This window comes from Pteronotus mesoamericanus, unplaced genomic scaffold, assembly GCF_021234165.1.
Source record: "Pteronotus mesoamericanus isolate MK-2021 breed Mesoamerican mustached bat unplaced genomic scaffold, CSHL_Meso_final contig_73, whole genome shotgun sequence".
Lineage (NCBI taxonomy): Eukaryota > Metazoa > Chordata > Mammalia > Chiroptera > Mormoopidae > Pteronotus > Pteronotus mesoamericanus.
In genome coordinates, this window is record NW_026555245.1 from 31,479,180 (window position 1) to 31,499,795 (window position 20,616).

The 20,616-nt window shown below is 39.0% G+C and overlaps 1 protein-coding gene across 1 annotated transcript in view; it reads right to left on the minus strand.

Annotated features, from left to right (window-relative positions):
• BNC2 (basonuclin zinc finger protein 2) overlaps positions 1-9,925 on the minus strand; it is a 410,152-nt gene extending 400,227 nt beyond the window's left edge. Inside the window, exon 1 of the mRNA XM_054583184.1 lies at positions 9,803-9,925. Coding sequence (XP_054439159.1) covers positions 9,803-9,805 — 3 coding nt within the window. The 5' untranslated portion in view covers positions 9,806-9,925. The remainder of the gene's footprint in view (positions 1-9,802) is intronic.
• Between the last annotated feature and the right edge of the window lie 10,691 nt (positions 9,926-20,616).

The window sequence follows — 20,616 nt, forward strand, 5'->3', positions numbered from 1 at the left end:
ACAAACTTGGATGCAGATTCGTTCCTCTACTCACTCAATCATTTTGAATGTGACAGGCACACAGTACCTATGTTCACTCAACGGCATCTACTGCCCCCACTGACTAGTACAGTGAAGTCGTCATTGTTATGCACTCGCATTCCAGTCCATTCTCCTTGGCTGCCAGGTTACATCGATGTTGCGCAAAGCATTCTTGTTATGTTAACAGTGGCTATACTTTTTCTTGACAGAACTTGTATATACAAAAGAATTTAAAGCAGAATTTTGCAGAGTGCTTTTGCACATCTATATTCACTTCAGCTTTATTCACAATAGCCAAGAGCTAACAACCTAAATGTCCATCTACAGTTAAATGGATAAAGAAAATATGCTACATGCATATAGCCTTAAAAAAGAAGGAAATCGTATCACCTGTTGCAACATAGATGAACCTTGAGGACATTACAGTAAGTGAAATAAGGCATTTACAGAAGGACAAATACTGCATGATTCCACTTACATTATTTAAAGTACTCAAACTCTTAGAAAGTAGAATGGTGGTCACCAAGGGCTGTAGGGAGAGGAAAAAAGGGAAAATTAAATTGGAAGATTCACATTTCTCAGTTGCAAACTTAATGCAACACTACAGTATTCAAGACAGTGTGGTACTTGTACAAGGATGGTGATGTAGATCAATGAAACCAAATTAAAAAAACCAGAAACAAACTCTTACATCCATGGTCAAATGATTTTCAACAAAGGTGCCATGATAAATCAATGGGTAAAGAATTGTCTTTTCAAAAATGGTGCTAAGAACAACTGGATATCCACACTCAAAAGAATGAAGTTGGAGTCCTACTTCACATTATACAAGTTAACCAGAATAAATCAAAGACTTAAATGTAAGAGCTCAAACTAAAAGACTCTTAGAAGAAAGTACAGGGATAAACTGGCACAACGTTGGCTTAGACAACAGTTTCTTAGCATACCAAAAGCACAAACAACAACAAAAATCAGTAAGTTGGACTGTATCAAAATTTAAAGCATCTATGCTTCATAAGACACCAACAAAAAAACCCACAGAATGGGAGAAAATAATTGTAAATCTTATATACAATAAAGGACTTGTACCAAGAACACATAAAGAGCTCTTATAATTCAAAAATGAAAAGACATCCAAACAGTTTCCATGGAGGAATGTTCAAGCTTACCATAAAATCTGACACAGATTCACTGCTCTTCTTGTTCATTTTGAATGTGACTGCCACACAGTACACATGCTCACTCAATAGCATCTACCACCCCCACTAACTAGTACAGTGAAGCCATGGAAACTATTATAACCTAAATGAAAAATGGGTAAGGATTTAAGAGATATTTCTCTGCTACACAGAAAAGACACACAAATGGCCAATAAACACATGAAAAGATGCTTAACATTATTAGCCATCAGGAAAATGCAAAGCAAACCCACTTCACACCCACTAAGATGCCTAAAATTAAAAAACAAACAACAGCACCCTAACCTATGTGGCTCAGCTGGTTGGAATGTAGCCCTGTAAACTGAAAGGTTACCAGCTGATTCCCCATCAGGGCAGAGGCCTGGGACCCCAGTCAGGACAGGCGCAACCAATCAATGTCTCTCTTTCGCATCAATATTTCTCTCCCTCTCTTTCTCCCTGCCTTCCCCTCTCACTAAAAACAAGTGTATAAAATCTTTAAAGACAGACAATAGCGAGTTTGGAGAGGATGTGGAGAAGTCAGAAAACTTACACACTGTTGTTGGGAATGTAAAATGGTGCAGCTGCTCTGGAAGATGATTTGGCACCTCCTCGAAAGGTTAAAGATAAAGTTGCCATATGATTCAGAAAGTCCACTCCTAGGTGTAGGTATAGACCCCACAGAAATGAGAACAAAACACTTGTACACAAATGTTCACATTAGTATTATTCATAACAACCAAAAGGTAGAAACAACCCAAATGTCCACCACTGGATGACTGGATAAATAAAAGGTGATCTGTCCATACAATCTTATATTATTGTGTATCTTAAATGGATTAATTATATAGCATATGAATTACATCTTGATTTAGCTATTAAATATATTAAACTACTATGATTATATACACTTATCACATAAAATATAAGTGTTCCAATTGAAAAGAAAATTAGAAATGACCAAACTCACTGGCTTTATTGTACAAATGATAAAATGGAGGCTCTCAAACCTGGGTAGAATAGAATAGGGTCAGTCTCAAAACCCAGTCCCAGGGCTGTTCTCACTCTGGGGTGCATAATGGTGCAACTGCCTTCCAAAGCATGGTCAGTCAGCTGCACTGAGATACTGACTAGATGAAGAAAAGTTGAAGGATTTCTATAGAGAGTAGCTACTGCCATGTATCCCTTTCTTTTTAATTACCACAGAGCTCTGGCCTATTTTCTAAGGTTTTTTTGTTTTTGTTTTTGTTTTTGTTTTTTTGCAGGGAGGGGGGCGGGTTAGGGGTGGTGGCTAAAATTATAAGCTCACAAGACCCTCCTTCCTTTTCTACTTCACCCAACACAAACTATACTGAATGGAAACAGGACTATTAGAAGGAGGAGAGTTAACATACCTTGCTTTGTCTGTGGGAAAGCCACCCGGTCACCTCAAATGATCAAGGCAAATTCATCTTAATATAACATACACAAAACTTTCCACCCAATGGCCAAGAGACTGGAATGTGGCCCTAGGCTGGCTATGCACTGAACTGTCAATTGCTGAATATGTTTCTGTGGAAAGGAGCATCCCACCTAAGGGAAGGAGTGTGAAAAATACAATAGCTCATCCCTCTTCCCTGAAACAAAGACAACTAAGCCATTAAAAGTTACAACACACCATAAAAACGCTTACCAGAGAAACCATCAAATACAACTATTAAAAAGTGATACATTGCTAAAAAAGGTAGGGTCAAGTAAAAACTACAAATAATGTTATAAGGATTGGTAATAAATCAGCAATATGTTTGCAGTCATTGGAGGGCCCCAAAAGTTTGGAAAACTGACAAATATTATTTAAATTAGAAACAAAAAAATATTTCATCCACTCTTGGTAACAAAAGATTTTAAAAAAATAAATGAACTTTTGGGTAGAAAGAGATGAAAGTGTTATAATTTACTATTTTCTACTCAAATGTTTTAAGAATTCTGAAAAACTAATTCTACCAATCTTCCAAGCCGTTGAAGTAATATTTGTCTTTATTATGATTTGGAAATGATCCAACAATCATCTTTTTTTTTTTTTCCTTTACATTGAGGCAACAAGGCAAATGTGTTTCTAAAGAATCAAATGGTAACAAGCAGACTGTGCTATAGGGAAATCAAAAGGGGGACACAGTAGCATAGGAAAGCTAATAGACTACATTATTTTTATAGATTTTAAAAATATATATGATATCTATAACATATCTCAATTCATTTCTAGATATGTAAGAATTAAGGTAAATTGCTAATAGATCCATTCATACACATGATTCAGTCAGTCTAAAAATAGTTATTATACACTAAATAGTCACCAGAAACAACACTTTTTTCCTCTGAAAGATTAAAAATGAAAATAAGACTTTTCAGTGCTGTCAAGCATATTCAATTTTCCCCTCAAATGAAGTTTAGATGAAAACAATGCGACTGACAAGCTCCGCACAGGCAAATCTTGGCAGCCCTCAACTCTGTCTATCTCCTTGGCCTGTTAAGCAAAATTCCTTCACAAACTGTTGGTCTTTGCAATAACTCCTACAAAGCTCATTACTGCCAGCACCGGCCTATCCCCCATGTTGTGCATTTATCCCTGGGACGCATATCAACATGTGGCACATGTCCTTGACACGCACAGAAGAGCTGCACCCCAGGACAGCAGTATGCACGACAATAGTGTCGACTCTCACTTCTTTATGGTTGCTGGGATGTAACCAAGAAATCTAATAACTGTGACAGTGGGGCCTTTCGGTTTTTCCTTGCCTTTCTAGACAGTGAAGCTGCACAGACACTAATGAAAGGTTAAATGAATAGGAATAGTTGACAAGAGGTACAATAAAGAAGGAGCTTGGTAATCCACAGACACTGAGCAGAGATCCTTGGCTCAAGCAGAGAAAGGACAGCACATCGTCGAGTCACAATATTTAAAACAGCTTGCTATACACAGAGGCTTTTGTGTCTGGGTACACGTCTGGCTTTGGACTAAAAAAAAGAAAAAAGATACTGAAAAGGAATTTCAGCATGGGGCACTTTGGCAAATGTAAGGTCATAACAAGAGAAAAATGTTTTGTGTGGGTTGTTACATCTTTGTACTAAACACAAAAAAGCAGGGACTATGAACTCATGAACCACAAGTTCCAAGACAATACTATACATTTTGATAACTGCTAAATATTGTATCTAGAGGGCTGGTTTGCTGCACTGGTAAGATATACATGTATTGACTCATTTAGCAGCTCCACATTCTGCCTTCCTTGTGGAGAAATTCCTGATACTCATCTTAGAATTTTACTGTTAAGTCCTTGTCTATATTGAACATGATTTGCTACAAATATCACCAAAACTCTCAAGCCATCTTCTTTCCACTCACTGCAAAACTTCCCAGCAATTTACTGTAAGAAAACTGAATTTATCATGCTAGCAATGTGTGAAGTACAAGGCAAACATTTTGTAATTTCAAGTGGCTGCAAAGTGAAATGCCCTCAACTAGAATTCTTAACTACTGAATTTGTGTTTTTAGTGACCATTTCAACTACACCTTAATGAGAGGTTGTATTCCTTGTAGAATTGATTTTAAATTATACTAACAAGACTATTTAAATCGCCAAGGGAAAAAAAATGCTCCAAAATATCAAAGGAACATAAAGGAAAAAGAAAAAAAATGACATTGTTAGGTACAGATTTTTAAAAAAGAAGTTATGACTCTGCTATGGCAAAACCTTAAAAAATTGTAAATCTGTAAAATCGTTCCTATGCATATGCATGAGTTATAGGTTTACAATAAATGGTAAAAGCATACTGAGAACATGTTTTAAAACAAGGGAGTCTCTTTGAACAGCCAAATTAAATTATAGCTTGAACTCTTGAATGTACTGAGGGTTCTAATAAGCAACAAATAAAGACTTTTATTGGCTAGCAATATAATGAGAGCTACTGTGCAAGAGATGAAAAAAATAAAAATCTGGCTAGTTTATCTCACTGGATTATATTATTTACTTAAATGGCAAATAAGTTTGTCCAAAGTAATGCTACTAAAAACTAGTATATAAATATTAAAGAGCAATTATGATCAATGACTCTTTAATGTAAATATATCACAAATTTTAGAGGGAAGGCTAAAACAAATGTGAAATTAAACAACAAATACTGAATTTAATACCACTTGAGTTCTATTTCTTTAAATTTAATATATTCGTTGATCCCTAATATATCAACTTTATAAATGGCTTACTATTTATGCATATCACACAAAGCATTTCAAAGGAGTTTTCTCTCCGGAGTACGGCAGTTACATGTAGAACTACTTCAAAACCATTATTTACAGAAAGGAGGTTGTCCTTAGTGAACTGAAAGAAGGTATCCCCCTCCTCAGTGACTTGGTAGGAAGTTACTTTTAATAGAATTTGTAAGGTTGGCCTCCTACAAGGTAACTCCTTCAGTTAACAAAACGACAAACTTAGCAAATCAAAATCAGATTTAAAATGTTTTGGGTTGCATTTTGCTTGATCTTCAAGTCACTTAAAAGGTAGAACCTTAGAAATCTTAGCTGACTACTTGACTGTTCTTACAGAAAGTTCTGTTGCTTCTGTCAGAGCTTTAAAAAAAAAAAACAAACCCTACAATAGCCCCTCCAGGCCTAAACACTAAGCCAGTATTCTTTATGTACTTTTTCTACAACATTCTGATTGCCAGAGTGATTTTTTTTTTTTAACCTTAGGTATATCTAATAAAATCATGAGGCTCCCTCTAGCTCTTTAGAGAGGAGTTTACTAACCAATGGCCCTATGCAATTTCCATCCAACAGGAAAGATTTGAGAAGGCTGCTTCCCCTTCTACAAGAAATGTTTTCAACTGTTTCTTATAAGGTTGTATATGGTAAATGAGGCCATCTACACAGGAATTCAGACAACACTGCACCTTATATCCACATCAAATTAAGAATGAGGACTCCAACCTAAGCTTTACATACAAAATTCTGTAACAAAACTTTAACCTGTGTAAACTACATCTGCATTCCTAACTTAGGTTTACCCATCTTCCTAAAATTAATTTTAATCTCAAAAAACAACAGCATACATTAATATCTATAGAAATTCAAACTTCTGATCTGGTCTCAGTTCTAAAAACCTGAGTTTAAATGGAGAATCTTAAAATTTTTTTTACAGTTTCATTAACACTTATCTGTGGGGTTTATGGAAAACAAAGATGCTCATAGTAATTTGTAGAAAACATTTTCATGCACCATATTTACATACAACACTGGTAATGACATTTTATTGTTTAATCTTTTTTTGCTAGTTAGTATTGGGTATTTTGGGATTGTAGTTATTTAGAAAACTATACATAATATAGCTGAAGTATGTCATTGATATTTAGTCTATCTTACAATAGCCATAAAAGCCACACAGTCAACTGGCAAATCATTTTGAACTGAATACAAAAAATGCTACATCAAACTTCTCATATCCACTAGGACCATCCTTCAAATACTTAAGGATATTTAAAATATTGTGCAACCTTAACGCTAAAATTAAAAATAAAGAGAAGCACTAACTTCAAGTCATCACCTATTTTGGACTCCCTTAATATAAGAAATATTCCCAGGAACAACAACAAAAAGAATAGCTCCCTCCACCCCAACCCCCACCCCTTTTTGAGCCAGTGTCCAATTTCTTCTTTTCTGAACAGCTGTATTATCCAACTTAAGTTGCTCTGCTAATTTCAGTCCCACAAGGACTAACTTGGAAGGCAAAAAAATACAAGAAAAGATCAATTTGCTGGGAAAGATCAAATGAGAAAACTGTGGGGACAGCACCAGGTCAGCGTGTGGAGAACTAAGCAGACCTGTTCTTCATTAACTGCTGCTCTCTGGGGATGTCACACACTACCTGTCCATGGGCTTTATTGAACCGCCTAACCCGCCTCTCTGTTCCATTCTTCTGGGCCCAAGTGAATCATATCCTGCTGCTGACAAGTTAGCAGGGGACTGCGGCTGCAACATGAAAGTACTTTTCTTTCTTGTCTAAATCAGGCAGATTTTTGAAAAGACGACACAGCATTGACTCGTGACATGGCAAGATGAAACGAGAGGTCTGGGCCGGTCTTGGAGCTGTGCAGATAAAAGTAATCAAATGACACTCCTGGAATGCAAATTGGCATTCTTGACTGCAGCAATTGCACAACCATGAAACATCCCTGACAGCAAGCAAGATTAGGACAAAATGTTATGTAAAGCACTGAACTCAAAAACTCTCACTTGAAAATTCAAACTGTAACACTTACATTTTAATACAGCAATAGTCAGCTCTGCTTTTGTCTGCTGCTTTTTGTAATCATATATCCCTGCCTGACAGATATCTTACATTTCAGGTAGAAGGGGAAAAAATCAGGTATTAGGGATGTACGACTACTCTTAATATTTTCTTCATATTTTTTTTTTTAAACGTGAGGTTGTTTTGTTTTTGGTTGGTTTTTTTTTTTTCAATTTAAGAGGCAAACAACTCCGAACTTAATATTCTCAAGGGGAAAGAAGACAGTTTCAAACTTTTCTCACAAAATTCTCAGTTCACATTCAAGTTCAGTATTACTTCCCTCAGGTGAAGATACTGCAGTACTTTGGTAAAGTGATTAGCAATCTGGATTTTAAATACTCTGCTCTCTGGGAACAGAAGAGTAGCTACAACTGAGAACTTCATTAAGGCTGAACAGTTTAAATGAAACAGCTACAAATATAACATAAAACGCAGATACTCTATAAAGGTTCATAAGGGATTTTTGGGGTGATTCCAAAGGGTAAAGGAAGTTCTATTAGCTTGTACAAGGTCTCACTCCTCTTGAGTATGTCCTCAGATCAGACACTAAATAAGAGTGCCAGAAATAAATTCTTCCACTTAAAGCAAGAAAGAGTGTGCACAGTCACTTCTGAAACTGCAGAACACAAAGCAGTAGATGACAAATGGGCTTAGTCACTCTTCCAAGTCATCAGTATTTGGGAATAGATGTGCAGACAAATAGTATATAAGCAAAGGGAAAGAGGAAGAAAAATAATACCTACAGCTGGCTTTTACAGTGTTCTTGGGTAAAATGCCGCTAGAAGAAAAACTCGCAAGTGCTAAACAAATATATTTAATATTTTGTTTTAACGCCTCCACTTAAAGAGGTTCCAACCATCGCAACTGTCCACGAAGTACATAAAAAACAATGAAACAGGCCACTTTCTGCCACTTTAATCCTGGGTTCACAGGATTATTTTATGATGTCTTTTGTACATCAGTTTTACAATAGCTTGACTCTAGGGTAAATGGGAAGCACCATAAATTGCACGCTGCTTTCAAAATCACTTTAATTTGTCAGCGTTACTATAACCACAGTCTTGGGCACACGCTATTTCGTGTGTGTGTGCCTGCATTTGACAGTCGCATCTCCTACACTCCAGTAGTGACTTTGATCACTGAAACAAGAGATGTCACATTAGGGGGAAGGGAAGAAGGAAAAAACTGCCAACCCGCTACCTGCCTTTTTCTTACATATTCCATTTACATGTGGAACACAGTATGTGAGATCCCCAAGTGGGGGTAACAGCAGCAGCACTGGATGGAAGTAAACTAAAAGGAAGGGTGTGGTCCAGCCCCATTTCTAACAAATCACTTCCCCGAAAGCGGACAGAGCGCCGGTCCGCGGGCGAAGTAACTGCGCGCTGCCTCGGTGCCGAGAGTCGCTTCCCGTGCAGCAGGGCTGTGCTGGCATCTCGCTCCGCAGCTTCTCCACCACCACTAGCACTTGGAACTTTTTTGTTTTACCCTCAACCTTACTTCACAAGGGATTTCATCTAGGTTGTTGTTTTTGGTTGTTTTTTTTTTAATTGTTCTGCCCCCTTCCCGGGTCCCAATGCCACCCCGCAGTCCACGTGTAAGTAAAACAAGTAGGCTCCTCCAGAACTGCACCTCAAAAATCTCTCTCGGGTTTCTTTTCCTGCCTGCGTTTTGCGAATCCTTCACAAAACCTCCAGGAGCACTTCCTACAATTTCTTCATTTACAAAGGACGGTTTCCCCAACGTGAGGGAGAAGGGAGGGCAAAGCCAAGGTGCCGGGGACGCGGTGGCCGTGTACTCACTCCTTCACCGCGCGGCGCACCAGCGCGCCCCGGCGCCCACGCCCAGCCGCCCGTCCCATACTCGCGGGCAAGTTTTGAAAGTTCCCGTTCTCCAAAACGCTTTCCTCTCCGCCCCGGGCTCCTTCCAGCGCTCCATTCATCCCCCCCACCGAATTCTCCCCAGCCCGTCCCGAGCTCCCTGGAGCCTGCCGCTCACCTTTCCCCGCCAGCCGCGAGAGGGGGCGACGTTCACGAGCGCCCCTCACACACACCCTCCCACCTGGAACTCTCTTCAGAAACTTGGGCCAAGTTTGAGGGGGATTTCGGGGGCACAGCAGGGGCCAGGTTGGACTAGGGTTCTCCTCGCCTGCCCGCCCTCCTCACCGCCCCCCTCCACCTCACGCCGCTGGACTTGAGAAAAACACGGCCCCCGGCGGCCCCGGGGCTCATTTCTTACGAAGTCTAGAATAGAAAGGAAAGGAGGGTGGAAACTTCTTACCATCTCGGCATGCTGGTTGTCAAGTGCAGCCCCCGCCTCTTGGTCTCCTCTTAGCGGCCGTGCCTGGACCAGCCCCTCGGCCGCCTCTCGCTCCTTCAGTCTCGGCCTTTCTTTCCCTCCCCCTCCCGGTTTCCTCCCGGCCGCCGCTCTAGCCGCCTCCGCCTCTCCCCGCCCGCCCGCCCGCGCGCGCCCTCGCCGCGGCCCCTCTGCGCTCAGGTGACTGATTTACACACACGCGCCCCGGGTCGCCCTCGTTCCCCAAGTCGGAGCCTGCAGTGCTTCCCCGGCTCTACAGGACAGAAGAAGAAAAAAGAAAAAAGAAAAAAAAAAGGAACGGACTGTCCCGGGTGGGGGCTGCTGCGGGTGGTGGGCGGGCGAGGTGACCTAGGGCGGATTTGTAAACCTCACAAGATTCTCCTCTCTGCAAAATTGTCGTGATTACAATGTTGCTTCCCTTTTGCAAAATAAAAGTCGGGTTAGTTTTGCTGTTGTTTGTCTTCCGATTTCTAGGGGTTTCGTGAAGGAGGATGTATATTTCTCCCTCGCTCACCTCCCGCCCTGTTACTCCCTCCTCCCCCGTTCTTTCTGGGGATGGAAAACAACTTTGGCGCCCCCCGGGGTGTGCGGGCGTGGACAGGGAGGTGGCCGCTAGCGCCCAGCTGTCAAAAAAGAGAGAGAGGAGAGGCGGGGATGGGAGGCTGCAAACGCCGAGGAAAGGGCGCGAACTTTATTCCGACTGCAGCAAACCGCGGCGTCGCTTTCCTTTTCGGGCACTCGCCCGTCTTCGTCCCCTTTGACCAGTTCCTCCTCTCGAGCCACCGCGGCCGCCCCCTCCTCTTTTGCCCTTCCCCTTTTCCTCCTCCGTGCTAGCTGTGGCAGCCCGCGCGCCCCTTGCTTCTGTCAGCCTGGGTTCCCGGCGCCGGGGAGAAAGCAAGAGAAGCCGAGGACACCCCAGGGGACAGAAACTCGGGACGAGACCGTACTGGGCAAAAAGGCAAAAAGTTGAGCGCAGCTGGGAGAAAAAAGTTTTTTTGGTGGCGGCATGTTTTGTGCCGACCAAGACGCCGGCTTGCGGCGAAGGCTTCCTTCCCCTTCTTCCCCCTGGCCCGGGCCTCGGGCCTCGCGCAGGAGACGGAAGGGGACTGCCGCCTCCGCGGGCGCCCGCAGGGGAAGACCAGTCACGTCTGTGGATGACACGCAGCCGACCCAAATCGCCCTGCCCCGGAGACGCAAAAACCTGCAGGCTGCAGGCTCTGCGCGCACAAGCCCTTAGCTGAAGGACATTTCTTAAATGCAGGCAAAACACACTCCCCGGCCGCAACATGGGGAGGAGGGCGAGTTTAATCATCTTGCTAAAGTACGATTTGGGCCAAAAACATCTCCGCCTTGTGCAGATTTATCATAGCTAGAGCAAACTTTCTGCTTATCGGACTTGGGAGGAAGGCGCAGGTTTCAAGCACACTCCCCGAGCACTTAGAAATCAGAATCCGCCAAGGCGAAGACTTGCTTGGCGGAACAACAGGTTTGGTTACCGGTTACTACTGAAAAGAGAGAATCAACCCTCCTTCCTTTCTCTCTTCCCTGAAGGAGAGAGAGGGAGAAACTGTTTAATTGCATTCAGAGGTCAAATTCAATTCCTTTGAAAATATGCAGCCCTGGAATTACCTAGTTCCTTTTTCTTTGATGTACAGTCTGGTCTTAAGTTTAGTACAAATTTTCACAATAATTAAAAATTTTCTTTCAGGAGCCATGACTGACTCAGGCCCAAGCAGCCACAGCTGTTCTGAAAACGTGATTAGACTTCTTCACGTGGTGAGCTTTTTAACTGTGAGGCCATGGCACCTGTAGTTCCGTGTGCTGATTGGGTCCAAATTCCTGGCCTTTTTTTTTTTTTCCAGGCCCTTTCAAAATAGATTTCAAGTCACTTCGTTTGTAAGTTCTCCGCATCATTTGTGGAAAAGTTTCTCGGGTAAGCACTTGCACCATATTATTTACAGTGAATACTTTGGAGTTCTAGGTCCATCTGGAGGTTTCTAGTGGGGAAACAAAGATGACTTGTCTCACTATACTGTAACAGTATAGACTAGATAACTAATAACTATACATGTATAGATAAATGCATATTCTCTAAGAAGGCTCATCTTTAAATTATTTGATTAAGGTGTGGAGCATGTTCCTTATCCTGTAAACATTACTGTAACATCATCCTATAGTTTGTAGAAACTGATTACATAAGGGATAATGATGACCAAATGTGCATTCTGAGCAACTGAGGATCATCACAAGAATTCTCCAGAAATGAGCCAAGGTCCAATGTGTTTTCTTGTGTTATAGAGAGACAAGAAAAGCTAATTTAAGAGTCATTACCCATACAAATCCATTCACACACTTACCACTTTGCACAAGTGACAGACCAGCAATTGCCAAACAATTATATACACACTGTGCTTTTTTGCGTACACACCAACACTGGCCAACAGGCAGAAGTTATTCCTCATTAAGCACCCTGTAATTTAAATTCCCCTGATCGGTTTCAGATCTGTCTGTTTTTGATGTTAGCATACAAACAATTTATGTGAGTTAAGATGGGTTTATTTGGGGTCCTGTACCTTTCTGGAGAATCACTATAAAGACTGGGAATGTATTAGGCTGAAGGACAGCCCTTGGAGAAGACGAAAGAATTTATAGAAGTGAAGCCTAGCACATAGTAGAATTCCACAGTCTGTTATTTCCTCCAGTGGGTTTGTATGACAATTCAAATAAACCTTAAGTCCTTTCTGTGTCCTGTGAGACCTTACTGATTTACACCTGCCTGACCCTTATGGCTGTTTTCATTTTTTTCATTCCCCTCATACACTGCGCTCAAGTCATATTGGCTTGCTTTCTGTTCTTCTACCTAGCTATGCTCCTTCCTGATCTTTGCCCCTACTGTTCTCTCTACCTGGAATATTCTCCCATATTTCCCTAAGATTCCTTCTTAGCAGTCACATCTCAGCTCTAACTTCACTTCCCCAGAATTAAAATTTAATTAAAATCTAATTAAAGTAGCTCTTTGCATACTACCTGATGAAATACCCTTCACACTTTCTTCCATTACTTTTCTTTATATCCCTTAGCAATATCTGAAATTGTCTTATTTATGTGCTTGTTTTCCTTCAACTAAAATGTAAACTTCAAGGGACAAGAGCTTTATCCACTGTGTTTGCTTATATAACCTCAACTCATAAAGAAGTGCCAGGCACAAAATAAACTCTTAGAAATATTGTTTGAAGTAAGAAATAAATATGAAAATCATTATATTATATCGGCAATAATCTTAAAGCCACACAAGTCCATTTGAGAAATGTGGAAAAAACAGATCCATATCTGTTCTTTGGGGGATGGGGCAAAAAGTGTTGACTTTCTGCACCAGAGATCCCCAAAGTGTGGTCTGGGCAGCGCTCTGAGTCCCCAATACCCTCTTAAGAGGGCGGTGAGGTCAAAATTATTTTTATTATAAAACAGAAATGATTTGCCTTTCTACTTACATTTTTTTCATGAATGTACCATGGAGTTTTCCAGAGATAATGTGACATGTGATATCACAACAGATTGAATGCAGAAATAGATATAAAAATTCACCTATTCTTTCTAATATTAAATCCTGAAGAAATTTGCCAAAAATGTAAGTCAATGACACTCTCCTAATTTTTTGTTTTAGAAAACATAGGTTTTGGGGTTTTTTTTTACATTTTAAAACATGTATGCATTCATTTCCTATTGCTGTGTAACAAATTACACAAATTTAGTGGTTTAAAAGAATGCAAATTTATTACCTTACAATTCTGGATTTCAAAAGTCCGAAATTGGTTTTATTAAAATCAAGCTATGGGCAGGTCTGCTTTCTGGAGAACCTAAGAGTCCATCCCCTCACATTTTCCAGCTTCCAGAGGCTATCCGCATTCCTTAGATAGTGGTCCCCTTCCATCTTTAAGATCTGTCATAGCCAGATGTGTCTTTCTTACACTACATTACCCTGCCACTGCCGCCTCCTTTCAATTATAACTATCCCTGTCATTACGTTGGGCTTGTTTAGTTAATCCAGGATAATCTACCAATCTCAAAATTCTTAAATCACACCTGCAACATATTCACAGATTCTGGGGATTAGGATGTGGGCCATTGTTGGGAGCCATCATTCTGCCTACCACAATATAGTAACAAATGATGGGTTTATGGGTTTATTGTTATTTTATTTTAATTTTTTTTAGATTTTATTCATTTATTTATAGAGAGAAGGGAATGGAGGGAGAAAGAGAGAGAGAGAAACATCGACGGATCAGTTGCCTCTCAAGTGCACCAACTGGGGACCTGGCCCACATCCCAGGCATGTGCCCTGACTGGGAATCAAACCAGCAACCTTTCAGCTCGCAGTACAACGATCTGTCCATTGAGCCACACCAGCCAGGCTATTCCTGTTATTTTAAATGAATTAATAACTATTTTTAAATTTCAGAGTTTAAATTTCCAATACGATAATTACCAATGAACTATTCCCCACATAAACAAAAGCTCTGTGTAATCTTCAGTAATATTTAAGAGCTCATGAGATTAAACTGTTTGAGAATCTGAGAATTGCTGGCCTGCACAATAGCTACTTTCCCTTCTTCCATGCTGTAGATTAGACTGGATTGTACTAAACTGATTATAATAGACCTCTTCTCTTTGCTGTGATTGGTTTAAAAAGGGACATTGGCCAATGAAGGATGAAGGGAGGTCATTGGGTGAGGGCTTTTGGGTAAGATTATTTTACTCATTAAAACAACAACAACAAAGACTGACAAGTGAATTGTCCCTTTTCTGCTCTGGATGCTAGTATGTAAGAATGTGATACCTGAAACAGCTGAATCTTTCTTAGGACCACAAGGGAATCTATACACCTGGGATGACAGTAGGAAGATGGAAAGCACCTGAGTCCTTGATGCTGCTCTTAACTTAATTAACGAACCCCAGATGGGTTGAGACTGCTTGTTATGGGGTATAATTAATCCCCTTATCATTTAGGCCATTTTGAGGTTGTCTTTCTATTATTTGCCACATAAAGCTTCCTAAATGTTACAAAAATGGCATGCCTGTGTTGTGTTCCCATGTGGGAATTTTTTCCTATCATTCTCCATCACATTTATATATTTTTCCAAATCTTGAGAAAAATCTATCAAGAAATTGGTAAAATGGGATTAAAAAGTATTACAATTCTCACATGAGAGTTAAAACTTAACTTAGAGACAATACTAGTTCAAATGAATCCAAGAGCAGGAAATGTTGACAACAGAGTTGAAGGTTATGGGGGACATCTCAAGAAGTATTTACCATCTAATCAGTTTTGTTTGTAGTTGTGCCCATGTTATAAGTATGTATTTATGGCCCTGTATGCTGCTAATAATGAGTCATTATTGCATATTAAGTAAATATAATTTTATTGCACAGTATATTCTATACAAATCCTCTGAGTTTTGCGCCAAGAAACATCTTTATTTGGAAACCAAATAAGTTCTTAAGTGATTTTGTTAATCACAAAGTAACAAGTGATTTTGTGTAGGGCTCTTAACCATAATAGGATATACTGAATGTTATATTATGCAAATATTACCCAATATATTCACAATGGACTACTACTGTTCTTTGTAAATTCTTTAAGGGTAAAATAATGTAAAGAGAAGAAAATATAAATGTTACTGTGGAAAACCTGAACTTAAAAAAGTAAATCAATTTCAAAACAAAATCAGGGCAAATAAAATATTTTCATCATTGAAAATGTGAGTTTGTGTGAAACAACATATATCCTAATGCTCAACTTGACGGTGTTTTCAGACTCACAATTAAAATTTGACCAATTGTTAGCACAAAGTGAAAAAAGTTTTTGTACAAGTTGAAGCTTAATTATGAAACAAATATCATGACTACTACGTAAAACAACACTAAGTTTTAAAATTTCATTTTAACAATGGCAACTTTTAAATGTTAAATATTTGTGGTTTTATCTTGCAATTTTAAATAAATTTTATTTGGCTTTTATGTTCATGTTTTCTTTGTTTTAGTGTTTTCTATTATTAAATGTCCTTATCAAGTAGAATTAATTCTCACATGTTATTTAAATGTATAATCTTATCACAAATATTTTGATTTATAATACTAATAAACCATGCATTGATAATTACCTTTTTTCCCCAGAAAACCCTCTAACCTTCTCAAAGAAAGAAGATTCAGTATTTATGATTATGATAACCCATTATTTTTTCTGTCATTATTATTTAATAGTATATAAACAAGATATTATGTAAAATACAGAATAACTCTTTTTTTTACATTTTATTTCTTTTTTCTTTTTAAATTGTTGTTCAAGTACAGTTGTCTCCATTTTCCTGCCACCACTTTCCCCTGCCTCACCCACCTCCACTTCCCACCCTCAATCCTTCCTCCCTTTGGCTTTGTCCATGGGTCCTTAATACATGTTCCTTGACAACCCTTCCTCTTCTTTTCCCCCATTATCCCCCTTCCCCCACCCTCTGGTTACTGTCAGTTTGTTCTTTATTTCAATGTCACTGGTTATATGTTACTTGCTTGTTTTGTTGATTAGATTCCACTAATAGGTGAGATCATATGGTATTTGTCTTTCACTGCCTGGCTTATTTCACTTAGCGTAACGCCCTCCGGATCCATCCAGGCTGTCACGAAGGGTAAGAGCTCCTTCTTTCTCTCTGCTGTGTAGTATTCCATTGTGTAAATGTACCACAGGGTTTTTTATCCACTCATTTACTTTTGATTTGGGGAATTTTCAGAAATTCCAATTCTCATTCCTGAATCCAAAGGCTAATACCTGTCAGGAGTTTGAAAACATTAGATGTGTGTTTGTCATACCAAAGTGTTTTTAAATTGTTCTACCTTAAAATATTTTTTAAATTCTGCATTATTCCATAATTATCCATTAGTCATTTTGTGGATAAATACAGCAATATACTCCAGTCTCATTCTCTTTGACTCTGAGATGCATTTGATATTGTTGATCAACTTCTAAAACTCTCTCTCCTCTCGTGGTTTCTTGCACACTCTCCTGTCCTGACTCCTGCCTTTCCTTCATCATATCCTCTTTCTGTGCTTTCACAATCACTCCTGCATGTACACAAGATGAGAGTTGCCCAAAATGTTGAACCTCCCAGTTTTTCTCCTCTCTCTTTATTGTGGTCTTAGAACCATTCTGACTGCAACCCAATCTCTATGTTCATTTATTTCTCCCAGATTCTAGTCTTATATTGTCTATATTGGTTTTGCTCATCAAATAGTCAACAAATAGCTTATCTTCACCTCAAAGTTAACTCGACACTGAAACCTTCAGCAACCCTTCCAAATTACTCTTCCCCAATCTGTTTCTCTCTTTACTGTTCTTTCATGTATTCAAAGGCAAACTTTGTATTCACCTTTGAATCATTTTTTCCTTGCCTTCATTTCTCAAATCAAGTCATTAACTCACATAGAAGTTTCTTCCATTTATTCTTCATGTCCATCCATTCCCACTTTATTCATATGACCACCATTCCATCAGGTTAACTGTTGCCACATTTTTTTAGTTATACTAGTCATGTCTACCTTTCACTGTCATTCTAATCCATATCTCAGATTTTAGCTTTTCCAACTCTTATTTTTTCCATGATGCTCACTTGCATAATAATGGTTAAATAAATAAACCTTCTATCTCACCGTTTTCTACCATATTAAACCAAATTGTAATGTTTGCCTTTTAAGGCTTACCTTTATTATACTCACACACTGAATACAATGCCTGGTACTTAATAGTTGCTCAATAAATTTGTGTTGAATGAATGAATGAATGACTCATCATATTTATACAATGTTTTTCCCTACACAAGCCTGCTGCTCTAATCAAATAGGCTTCCTCACAGACATGCATGATAATTTCCATATTTTTCCCTTGACTTCCCAACTGATTGTACTCCTTCTTCTTAATTCATATGTCAATTCCACTAACATCCAATGGTCATTTGAAACTGTTCAGAAAAAGAGGCATAACTACCTTAATATCATTTAAAATTACAATTAGATTTACTGAGTATCTACTATGTGTTAAGCTCTTTATTATATATTCTTTTTCTTTACAGACATTATTGAATCATCCAAACAGACTATAAAGTTAGACATTATCATCCATGTATATAGATGAGAAAGAGGCTCTGAAACTCCAGTACATGTTAAAGCAAAGATTGCATGTCAGATTTATCTGCCAGCCCTTAAACTCCACCCACCTCTCAAGGATTTGATCAGATGCCACATCCTTCATGAGACCTTTTATTTCTGTGGCTCTTTTTCTCTCTCCTCTGAGCTCTTATAACACTTATAGTCTGGGTCATTGATTTATCACCTAATCACATGCTACTAAGTATTTATTGTTGTGTGTGTGTGTATGTCCGTTTTAGCTCTTTAATGAGAAAGTAAGCTCTTTGAGGACAGAACGCATTGATTGTACATATGTCAGTTCCCCAGAATCTCTGATAGAGTGACAGGCACATAAACAAAGAAAAGTGTTTAATGAAATAATTTACGAAAACTAAGTTCTCTTAGTCATGAAATGATTTTAGATGAAAAACATATTTCTGTAGGAATTAAAGTCCTCTTGTCACAGAGTCTAACATTACTTGTGCTTATGATAAGTGTTGACTCTAGTTGTATCTGGTCACTTGGATGTTAAGACCAGGTGACTTTCTGTTTGCTTTATTTTAATTGCATGCAGTGTTGATGTGTTGCTTCACTCATGCAGTTATGACTCTAAAGTAGGAAGGGGCTTTGTGAAGGCCTCATTTCTTCTGAGTTATGTGGATGATTACTATGTAATTGTGTCAGACAGATCCTCAACACACACACACACACACACACACACACACACACACACACACGGCCTGGCACAAATAATGCCCCTGTACATAAAAATCTTTTATAACAAAATCATAAGCATATAATTCTGTAACATAACACTATCACACTGAAGCACACCATATGACATTTTAAATAAAACATTCAAATTGCTGTCCATCTCATGCAAGACATTCATGAACCCTATCAACCACATTCAATGGCGTTGCTCCTGCCAGACACTGTACCCTGTGTTTTCTCAGTGTACATAGCCAAGTCACCTCTCTCCTACCAAGAAAATATGTATCTCACTTATCACCATGTGTTTCTTGCTGTATCCATACAGAAATGTTTAGTGTTGCCCTGGCTGGTATGGCTCAGTGAGTTGAGCATCTGCTAGTGAGCCAAAGGTTGCCGGTTTGATTCCTTGTCAGGGCACATGCCTAGGTTGCAGGCAAGATCCCTGGTTGGGGGGCGCATGAGAGGCAACGAATTGATGTTTTTCTCTCACATCAATGTTTCTCTCCCTCTCTTTCTCCTTCCTCTCTAAAAAATAAATAAAATCTAAAAAGAAAAGTTTAGTGCTTCCTGACAATGCTTTAATGTGTTTGATTATTTAAATTTTAAGGTCCTCATTCTTATCCTATACCTGTAAGCTTTTACATAATTTGCCTTATATAAGTGAAGGCACTAATTATTTTGCTGGACTAATGCTATTCATTTCTATAGAATTATGATTCAATTTGCCTAGCCTTAAAAAAATGCAAGGGTCTTGTTCAATGTAACAAATCTTCCCCAAGTTACCAAAGTTAAACACTTTCAGCAGTTTGGTTTGAAGCCAAATAAAACTGGGAAAGAATACACAAGTCCATCAAGTCAACAAGTATAGACTAATGGCCATTGTGATAAAGCTGATGAGATTAGAACACTAGAGAGCTTTAGGGCATGTGTAACAATATGATTGCTTGAACTTAAAACATAGTTTACCTAGGGATAGCACAGTTTACCTCTGACTGGACTGCTGAGTCTTCTGGGAACCAAAAATAGGAACTAACACTTAATACCTACAAAATATTTTACCCAAATTCTCTTATTTTCTCAACAGCTCTGTAAGCTAGTTATCATTTTTCAGATAAATAAATTAGAGTTCAGAGAGATTAAATAACTTTACAAAGGCCACAAGGCACAAAGATAGAAAACAGAGATTACGTAGCACAAGCTACTAATTCCTGTGTCAGTGCTTTGTCCACTAATGGACATATGTACTAATCAAACATATGGTCTCATGCCCTCTAACACTTACATCACCAATGACTTTATGGAAGTCCCAGTCACTTACATAGCATTAATATGCACCATCAGTCAGCAAAAAGGGCTGGACAGTTTGGCCTTCTATCTCTACTTTATACATATTAAGTGGACCTTGTACTTTATATTGTTGTTCTTCATTGTTTTTTAATTTCTAGATTTATAATGGAGAAAACTTCTATTTAGTTGTAGTTTAGAAGTGGTTAACATTTTTTCTCCCAAAGATTTTCAGAGTTTAGTACAATAGGCTTTGACAGTGTTGTTATTTAGGGGTTTTTGTTTGTTTGTTTTTTAATGAGAAGTGCCTTTTGGCATAGCAGGCAAAAGCAATTTGGTGGCTGTGTGTGATTGCTGTTCACACTTGGTAATAAATTCTGTTGGCTCTTTTGGAGGAGTCAGAAGGGAGTCATTGGTTTAGTAGAGTTGTGGCCTAAAAAACACCAAGCCAGCTCATCAGTGCTGCTGATCTCGTGCCCTTCCTCTGGCAAACCATGTGTCAGATGTGGTAGGGAAAAAAAAGTCTCTCTTTCAGCAACAGAATGTGTACAAGCTACACCCTGAATTATCCCATGATGACCTTGCAAATGCAGCACATGCCCCTGTGA